This window comes from Phasianus colchicus, chromosome 1 (genome assembly GCF_987193195.1).
Source record: "Phasianus colchicus chromosome 1, bPhaCol1.hap1.1, whole genome shotgun sequence".
In the NCBI taxonomy this organism is placed as follows: Eukaryota; Metazoa; Chordata; class Aves; order Galliformes; family Phasianidae; genus Phasianus; species Phasianus colchicus.
The window spans coordinates 189,476,589-189,486,856 of NC_143436.1; the positions used below are offsets into that span (position 1 = coordinate 189,476,589).

The window sequence follows — 10,268 nt, forward strand, 5'->3', positions numbered from 1 at the left end:
CTCATGGTGCTAGCTTTTGTCAGTTTCTCATTCTGTTAACTGCTATATCCAGCAGTTTATTACGATTTGTTCACCCAAGCAAGACCCAGCCTGCACACCTTGCCAGGGGCATTTTTACTCATGAAGAGTTATCCTTGAGGATTGATTTCTCTACTAGGATTCACTTTTGTGGAGCAAAAGGTAGTCTGGAGTTAGCTTTCTGTGTACAGCACAGCTGCACATCCTTCATTTGCACAGATTGAATGAGTGTAGTAAAGGTGATATTCATTTTCACTTAAAATTTAAATACCCAGTAATAGGCCATCTAAACAGGCTAAATTCTGGTGACTCCAGTAAATGCTTCATAGGCAAAGAAAAATGGACAACTCTAGATTTGATTTAATCCATTCCTATCCCAACCTCAATAAGTTGAGAGGCATTGGCTAGTTTGATCTGAAGAGAATTTAGATAGATAAGCGATCTCATGTTCAAAGGATTCAGCTCTAAGTGTACTTGGGACAAATAAATCATACAAATCAGTTCAAACATTAATTAGAAGTCATTTTCTCTTCATCATTTTTTCAAGTTAAGTAATTTATCATATAGATTTGATTGCTGTTTCAGGTTTGAAACACCCTCCCAAAATATTCCCCAAATTCTTATCTTTGCAGTCATGATTTGGTACAAAACTTGAATACTCATGCTGCTTACATGATGGAACTTTTGATTAATACTTGTTTTAAATAAAAGAATTAAACCATAAGCTTAAAATGAGTGCAGTGAAATGAATCCATCAGTCAAAATAACAGCATGTTAACCATGTTGGATAGAAAATGCTTCATGCGGAGTTTGTAGTTAATATAAAAGGTGACTGTGAGTAATCTGATCTGAATTCATGAAAAAACAAAATAGGAGATCTGCCTCTAGGGAAAAACTTCTAGCTTGTGAATTCACTTATCCCCAAGCAAAATGTGACCCCCTGCAGTAGGCAGGTTATAATCAAAGTAACTAGAGAATACAGACATTAGAGGGATACGTGGGGAAGATATAAGGTCAGACAAATAACTACAGGTGAGAATTTTTCATTACTCTTTGTGATCAAAATTACGTATTCATCCAGCTAGGAATTTGGCCATTGAACCTCTTATTGCACTTTCTATCTTGACATTTAGAAAATGCCTCTTGATTAAGACCTCAGCAGTATTTGGATGGCTGCACCTGAACAAGCTTTTGCTATAATCATATTACATGTGAGTAACTAGCAGGATAGATTTGTCCAGATTTAAACACATGCTTAACTGTTAATCTTCAAATGATACAAAACAAAGACAAAAGGAACACCAAAAGGTCATTTTGGTTGCCATGAGGTTGTCATTATCACTTCATGTTTTGAACTTGTCTCTTCTTCCAGGACTTGTCCTGCTACCCAGGCCTCTCTCACTTGCTTCACCAGGGTTTAAAGAGAACCCATGAAGAAGGATGGTTGTCTCCTAGCCATACAGTCTTTGTGGGTGACATTTTGCAAAATAACTTCTCATGCAAAAGTGCACTTCATCTGTAGTAGTAGTTTCTCATTGCTCGTCCTCTGCCGACCGAGGGCGCCACTTGCCAGCGAAACCGACCCCAACCGGGCCGGGGCCAAATGCTCACACAGACCCCAGAGTGCGTGAGGCAAAATGGCGTTTATTAAAATGTGGTAGGCACTTAAATATTCTTGTCCCGCTTTGTCCACACCCCTTGCTTACCTGCTGTCCTATTGTGGGGCAGCGTTTGGCAAGCCCTGAGCATAGGAAACCTGACCCCGTCACATACCGTTTCCTCGCCACGCCTACTACATCTCCCCCTCCCTATGCTCAGGAATATCCCGTAACAGCGCGATCGCAACGCGAGTACATCTCTCACAACTGTTCCTTCGTTTTGTGATACAGAATCCGTTGGTCCATAACTTGCCACATGATCCTTGTGAGGCAATTCTGGAAACACATGATTATGCACGGCAAAATGGCCGCAATACAAATTATTGCGAGCAATACTAGCGCAACTACCTTAATAATTTTCGCAACCCATCCTCCAAAGTTGCCAAACACACTTCTCAGCCAGTCCCCGATGGGGTTGTCCTCCACTTGGATCTTCTCCGTATGGTCTCGCAGGGCTTTCAGCGCTTTATGGATGGATACACTGTGGTCGCTAAGATTGAAGCAACACATTCCTTCTAGGTCTTCACATCCATGCCCCTGTGCCAGGAGCAAGAAGCCGATGGCTGCTCTGTTTTGCAGCACCGCATGCCGAATGCTGTTTGTGTCTTCTAGCATCGCATTCAATATTAATGTTGTTAAATTCGCCTGCTTAGCTGACCAACATGCTAGGCGTTCTATCTGAGCCAAGCTCTGTGCTGCAGCAACCCCAGGGGCGAAAAATGATGCGAATATCCGTGCTGTGGCACTCCATAACTCTACCTCATCGTTACAATTCTCCGGGAGAGGGCTCGAACGCTTTCGGCGACGATGGTGACCCGTGATGCTCGGGCCATACTGCATCCATGTCGTGAAATTCGGAGACAGTAATGTCAGTTCCCCTAGGTAACAGGGTCCTCCTAAGGCATTGTGCGGGATGCCCTGCCAGGCTCTATCCCCACAGATCAAGAAGATTCCAGGGGGCAACGCCTTAGCCGTTTTGTTATTCCATAGCACCTCGTTGACCCCCCGTTTGAAAGTGAACCCATACCCATAAAAGTCCCAAACTGCCGTACAATTAAATGAGGATCTACCGCTAGATTTAGAAAGGACCCCACCCTTTGACAAGCAGGTTGTATTGCGCCCTGTGAAGACCCGTGTTTCATTTTTGGTATACCCGCAATAACCCGAAGTAATGGAGAAAGCCTCCGTGTTCACAGGACTGACCACAGTCCAAGAGGTCTCGTTGTATGGCTTCAGCCGCGGATCTGTGCCTGCCCACCGGGCAATTAAGGCCTGCAGTTGTATCCGAGCAGACACACTCCGCAGGTAATCTCGCCCCAACAGGGTTCCCGGTACCTGCGCTACCAGCGGGGTCAGCAGGACGGGCTTCTCCAGGGAACCGTCTCTGTTGACCACGATTATCTCGATCTGCTTGGCTGACCTCCGCGTTGGAGCAGTTCCCCCCACTCCCGCTATAGTTTGAGTGGCCCCCGTTGGCCACGTGGGCGGCCAGTCGGACTCCGCAAAAACCGTCACATCCGCTCCTGAGTCCACCAGGGCGGTAAGGAAAATAGATCGCGGCCCTGGGGAGCCAGCGGGAAGCTCCGTAATTGCGGCTGTAATCTTCACCAAGGGGCGCTCCCCGCAGCTCAACGATAGCGCAGCTAGTGGCAGGCCTAGATCCAAAGCCCGCCTTTCCTGAGAATCCCGTGAATCGTAAGAGGGACCCTCATCCCCCCTACCTCGAGATCGCAGCCCACGAGCTCTACATTGCGGTGCAGTGTGACCTCTCCTCCCGCACATTTGGCACACTATACCCCCGTTGCTCTTACACTGTGCCTTGAAATGACCTAATTGACCGCACCTGAAGCATGGCCCAGGCGGGCGATCTGGACTCTGCCGCCCGGCAACCCCATGCGCTAGCATCACCTCAGCTACCGCTGCAGCAACCTCGCTTGCCACTGATGATTGAGACTTTTGCTTGTCCATCACATACTTAAGGACCTCACCGGGGGTGTGGAACCTGTCTGGCGCCACCCGTAATAGAGCCCGTACGTCCGAGCTCGACTTTTGATAGAGGCAATCCAGGATCACGGGGCCGTGCACTGCCCTAGGCAGCTCCGATCCCTCCACTGCCTTGATCAACCTATCCGCAAAATCCTGGAAGGATTCAGTGGGACCTTGTGCAATCTCCGTCCACGGAGTAGACGGCTCAGCATTTCTTGCGAGCCTTCTGAACGCCTCAAGGGCAGCGTCTGTAGTGGCTATTAGTTCCCCGGGCCTCAGCTCCGCAAGCTGGGCATGTGCAGTGATCATACCCGGCGTACTACCCGTCAATCTCTGCAGGTTAGACGCGTGAAGCGGATTCCCCTGATCGTTCTGGGCTGTAACCAGCATTTGTCTAAGTCTAGCCTGCCATTCCTCCTTCCAAAGCGTATACTGCACCGGTTTCAAAATCATGCGCATCAGATTCTCAATATCGTATGGTAACAGGGGTCCCGGCAATATTAATGTCTCCAAGGCGTTCATTGTCAGGGGGGACTTCAATCCTTTCTTTTCAACTGCCTCAAGCACCCTCGCTATCGCTTTCGGGTCCAGCGGGATCCAGATCGGGTTATCATCATCGGAAATCACTACCGGAAATGCCTCCGGGTTCGCAAGGCCCCGGTCTTGTGCCTCCTCCTTTACTTTAGCCCAATCAGTCAGCAGACGCCCGTCCCTCCCCCCTTTGGGACGAAGCCCCGCCCTTGCCTTTTCTTCCTCCAAAGAAGGATATAACGACCGCGGAGGGTAGGGCGGGGGCGGAGCGGGCGGAGTGGGCGGAGCGGTTGGTAGACATGCGGTCGGGAGTTCCTCTTCCCCGCCCTTCGCCGCGGCGACCGTCGCCATCTTGTCCGCCACGCTTTGGTCGTCAGTACTGCAAGGTAGCAAAGACCCGCCCCCCGGAGCCCTTTCCACCCCTTTTTCCATCTTAAGCTTACCCTCCTCTTTAGCCGCCTTAAGGGCTCCAAGTATCAAGCCCCAGGTTTTAAGTTCAGCAGCCTTTTGGTTATTCATGGCGCGTTGGCATAAAGCCGAGGTGAGCGAATCCCACCTACCCGAATCCAGCACTTGCTGAGGGGAGTCCAGCTCCCCTCCCTTTTTTAAAACCGAAAGCACCGCGGCTACCTCCTTCTTTGAAGGGGTATTTTTGCCGCAGTAGTCCTTACAAAACTGCAAAAGTACCTTAATAATCTGTTCCATGGTTACACACGCGACCTGCCGCCACTTCACAGGCTCTTCTCCGCGATGTGTCTTCCGTGAGCGACCTGCCGCCACTCCGCAGGCTCTTCTCCGCTTCACGGGCACGCCGGGTGGTTAACCCTCGATAGGCAGATCACGTCGGGGTCACCACTTGTAGTAGTAGTCTCTCATTGCTCGTCCTCTGCCGACCGAGGGCGCCACTTGCCAGCGAAACCGACCCCAACCGGGCCGGGGCCAAATGCTCACACAGACCCCAGAGTGCGTGAGGCAAAATGGCGTTTATTAAAATGTGGTAGGCACTTAAATATTCTTGTCCCGCTTTGTCCACACCCCTTGCTTACCTGCTGTCCTATTGTGGGGCAGCGTTTGGCAAGCCCTGAGCATAGGAAACCTGACCCCGTCACATACCGTTTCCTCGCCACGCCTACTACATTCATCTGAAATCAAAATGTAGAAACAATATTGTTCATCTTGATGAAATTATCGAGCAACAAAAGGATGAAGTGATTCATTATGCTTTTTATTGTAGTTCTCATATTTTGATCACGTAATTTGATGACTTATGTATTCCAAAAAATTATTTTTCTGAATGCTTATAAAATGCATTCAAGGTAGCGAGTCATTTGCTTATTTCAATAATTTAGAAAATTTCTTAATTCAGAAACTATTATAGAAACATTTTTTAACCATTCTGAATTATTAAAAAGATTGAAGTATCAGAATTTCTTGCAGAACTGAATTCCTCTCGTTTAGCCTATCCTGATTAGGATTCAAACCATGAACGTTCTGTTTATTGTCCATTGCTATTATAAACTCTCTCCAATTGGCCTTCCAAATGACAAAAGTAGCTCATAAATACAGGCCAGATGAAAGGAAAATTATATAGAGCCTGAAAGTGCTTCCTACCAAGTTTCTCACTCCAAAAGTCACAGAATATTTTCTTTTTCAGCCCAGTATCTTGGAAGAGTTCCCAAATGAACTCCCAAGTCAGTTGGTCTCCTTAGAAAGCATTGGCAAACTCTGCCTGAAACATGATTAATATTTTAAAGATTATTGGGTCTTCATTTTCTAGCCAAGGTCCCTGCTTTCTTTGACACTGCAAGATCTCTCAGATAAATCAACTTTTTCAACCTGCAAATTGAGGAAAATTAGAGGTGAGACACTGTAAAATATATGACTGAAAGCAAAACAGTTACGATTCACATCTGTTTAAAGGAACCTGCAACACAAACTTTCATGTTCTGCTTATCTTTCAGGGCAGAGAAACATAAAGTTGTGGGGACAGAGATGATTTTGTCTGTGTACTGGTGTTTTGTTTTTTTTTTTTTTCTTTACTACAGTATCTTCACATCATTGTTAGGTCATCTGGACAAACAAAAACATTTATCTCTGGAGCAAAATATATTAATGCAAATCTCTAGACCTGGAAGGCAAATCTGTACTTCTTGCAAAACATGACAGACAAATTCTTATTCAGTATTTGTAGATGAATTCTAGGCCTATGTGCCCATCTGCTGGCTCTTTTTCAGTTCATTGTAAAGGATTCTAGTTGAAAGGGCAAAAAAATCACACCTCAGGCAACAGATCTTGTGAGCTAAGCATATTAATTGTAAATTAATTAATTTGTGAGCCCTCATAGCAGCATAATTAATCAGTGATTATTCCCGTATCTTACATATGGGAGTGTGGAGCAACAGCAAGTAAGGCTTGAAAGGGAGACAGGAACAGAACCACAAAATTCTAGCTTTTTACTGTTTTGTTTATTTGATCTGGTCTTTAAGTGGTTCTAAAACATACAGAAAGAAACAACTTCCGCAGGGTGAGGTTCTGCTGATGCCATCCCCATCCTCATCCTATTCTGTTCTCACTTGGTATACATAACTGCAAATACTTGTGAGACTATCTGATCTGTAGGATCAGAGTGAGCAGAGTGAGCTAGAAATCTGGCAAGCACTGAAAACTCCCTTCATGCCAATTCAATCACCTGGAACTGTACTGTTGAAAATAATACCTCACTACACCAGTACACTTTGCAACTAAGTTTTTCATATATGTTTTGCACTTGCTTATACACAGCAACGAATATGTCCTGTTTACCTTTAAGTAACTGGGGAGCACTCTTCAGAACTATGCATTTTAATGCTTGGTGGGTTTTTGTGTTTATTTGGTTTTTGGTCTTGAATGCGCAAGACTTGAAGTTTGTCTAGTAACAACTACCAGCTGACAGGCATTAGACTCGTGATAAATGAACCAAGTGGGGAAAACTTTAAAAGTCAACAAGAAGGGTGTGAATTGGACCCCTCAGAAGTGTAAAAGATAAGTTAATCTTTAGAAATGAGACAGAGTCTAATGCAAAGTCAGGAAGATGCCTGACATCACAAGATAAGATGTTGGTTGCACTTTGACCTTTTTGGTAGCAAGATTAGGAACTGACAAACACGTGATGGAAACTGCTGACAAAAGCAACGTAAGTGAACAATAAGATCACCTAAAAACTGACAGTAAAACCACCGATTAGGATTTGTCTCATTGTTTCAGGGTGCTGTTCTTTCACTCTGTGTCACATCTTTGTTCTTGCTTTCTTTGAGCTGTGGTTGCAGGTCATGTGAAAACAGCAATGAGACTCCCATTACCAGACAGCCGGCACAATCTTAGGCTTCAAAGAGTGGAAACTCTTCTACTGATTCATAGTTTTTTCTTCATATCTTGATAGGCTAATTTTGTAGCAGAAGTCTTTGAGTGAGGGAAAAAAAAGTCATCAAAGGCATTCAGGCTGATTCAGCACAAGTATGACTGTGTACAGTATGTTCTGCTGCCTGGTTCAGTAGAATCAAAGTCACAAAATCAAGTCATCATAGGTGACCTGTGCTATTCATGGTTTGACAGCACAACGGAAGATACTATTGCCCACCCTGGACACACATGCTTAAAGAGCCTTCTGTCCCATGCAGTTGTTTCTTTATCTTGAATAACTGGTACTATTCTTAGGAGTTAGAAGAGAAAGTCCTTGAAGTCCTCTGAGAATAACCCCTGGTATAGCTTTGATGGGTGGAAGCATCCTGTGTTTATTAGCACCATTTGTAGAGTTGATAAAAAGAAAAACTGCCCTGAAGGAGCTATTTACAAACGTTACACCTAGATAAAGGATCTAACCCCATGGGTAGTGAATCCTGCATCCGTCTCACCCATATTTATGTACCTAATGAGTACATTCGTGTTGAATTCCCAAGAACAAGCTGAAGCACTTTCCACTGCTGGTTTCCCTTTTATCTGTTCTCACAGAATCACAGAATGGCCTGGGTTGGAAGGGACCTCAAGGATCATGAAACTCCAATCCCCTCACCAAAGGCAGGGCCACCAACCTCCAAATTTAATACTAGACCAGGCTGCCCAACCTGGCTTTGAACACCTCCACGGATGGGGCATCCACAGCCTCTCTGGGCAGCCTGTTCCAGCATCTCACCACACTCATAGTAAAGAACTTCCCCCTGACATCCAGCCTAAATCTTTCCTCCTTCAACTTAAATCCATTTCCCCTTGTCCTGTCATTATTTACCCTTGTAAAAAGTTATGGATCATTCCAAACAAAAAAGACTGTCCCCAAAAAAGACTCCTATAGAGAAGGCCTATGAGACATGCCCAGAGTGAACAGCTCATAACCGATTTAGCAGTACTCAATTTATATACTCAAGTTAGGCACATGCCCAACTGTGAGCTTCTCTACAGTCAACAACAACCTCCAAACTCTAGGATCTGAGTCTGATGTTTTCCTCTCCATTGACAAAGGGTAGAAATATACTTTACTAACGTATGTACGTCATTTAAGCCCACAAACTCAAAGCTTTGTACAATGTGGCATTCACCATGTAGTTAGTAATACACTGGCAAAGAAAGATGGCTATTTCCCCATTTCTTTAATGGTTCTTTCTCATCAAAATTGCAGGTAGTAAATTCCCTAGAATGGGCATACAGTATTTAAAGTTATGCATCTGATGATAAAGTTAAAAAAACTGTTTGTAAGTACCAGTATATGAGCAGAGCTGATGCAAGATATAGTAGAGAACAGTCACAAAATCTCTGAGAAAGCATCTAAAATACATGCTTTTTTTGCCTGAAGGCAATGTTCTGCGATATCAGCACCCTTCAAGAGGAAGTGGTTGCCGCCTGCTGTTCTCAGAACAGTGAATCAGGAGTTAATCACCCTCCTGAAGTCACAAGGCTGTGGTTTGAATGCCTCAGCTCAGAAATCTCTTCTGAATCCTGGCTGCTGGCTAGATAACTGCTTTTCCTATTTCAAAGTCACTTGATTTGAGGAGTAATATTTGGTGTAATTAGATCTACTGACCTTAAATGCCTGGTTTCTTAGATGCATATGTCACTTTTTTTTTTCTTTTTGAAAAAACAAAACAAAACAAAACAGCAGATTTATCTGAAAAAGAAACACTAACCTATTTATTATATTTCCTCTATGGTTGTAATTACCCTGCCTCTTTTTCCAACTCGTTACTAAACAATGACTTTGCAAAGCTACTTTAATCAACCTCTGCTCTTTACCTCCTGCTTAAAGCTTGCTCCTTGCTCCTTTTTCCAGTCTCTACTATTACACCACAGTGATCATCACCACATATGAAGGCTGTTGTCAGGATCCTAGAAATATTTTACGTGCAGTTAGTCTCGTGTATATACACGAAGCACTGGCGAATGAGTAGATTTCATTATCTATTACGTTACAACAGTCAGAAAACAGCTGAACGTTACTTGAAAAACAAATAGGTAACAGCTCAGGAAAATGTAATAACAGTATTGAACAGAGCTGACAGCTGGAGGTGCCATGGATATCCATGGATATATGCAGCTTGGCTCTTTGGCTTTTGATCTAAATGCTAGGTTTTGTCTCTGGGACATATGGGCTGGATGGCAGAAGGATGATTATGCTCTGGTTAAGTTAATTTTTTGAGAATTTTTTTGACTGTCAGACAACATGAAGAGATCACATTCCCTCATTTCTTTCTCTTTTAGATATCACTTGTATGAACCTCTCCACCATCACTTGATCTATACTCTCATTGCTCCCCTATCAAATCAAAGTGATTAAGTACCGCCCAGCTCCACCGATGGCAAACTTGGTTGTTTATGTGCAAGTTGTCTGGAGTCATAGGAGATGTCTGTGACTTAGCCATCAGCTCATATTTCTTTCTTCCACTAACCCCTTCCTCATTTGTCTAAATTGAGTGACTCCACTACAGAACAGTACTTCCACAGACACCAGTGGTTGGAATAAGGATATAATATCACTTTAAACAAGAAAAATCCTTTATTTTGCTACATGCAAATCCATAGAAATAATCAGTTTGGAGTCGTGGCAGGGAC

The 10,268-nt window shown here is 44.3% G+C and overlaps 1 protein-coding gene across 1 annotated transcript; it reads right to left on the reverse strand.

Annotated features, from left to right (window-relative positions):
* Positions 1-1,646: 1,646 nt before the first annotated feature.
* LOC149920330 (uncharacterized) lies at positions 1,647-5,319 on the reverse strand. The gene has a single exon (XM_090134076.1). The coding sequence runs from the start codon at positions 4,896-4,898 to the stop codon at positions 1,878-1,880; it is 3,021 nt and encodes a 1,006-aa protein (XP_089990202.1). The 5' UTR covers positions 4,899-5,319; the 3' UTR covers positions 1,647-1,877.
* Positions 5,320-10,268: the final 4,949 nt, after the last annotated feature.

Coding starts and splice junctions, on each gene's coding strand:
- LOC149920330 (XM_090134076.1), bottom strand. CDS start 4,898: ATGGAACAGATTATTAAGGTACTTTTGCAGTTTTGTAAGGACTACTGC.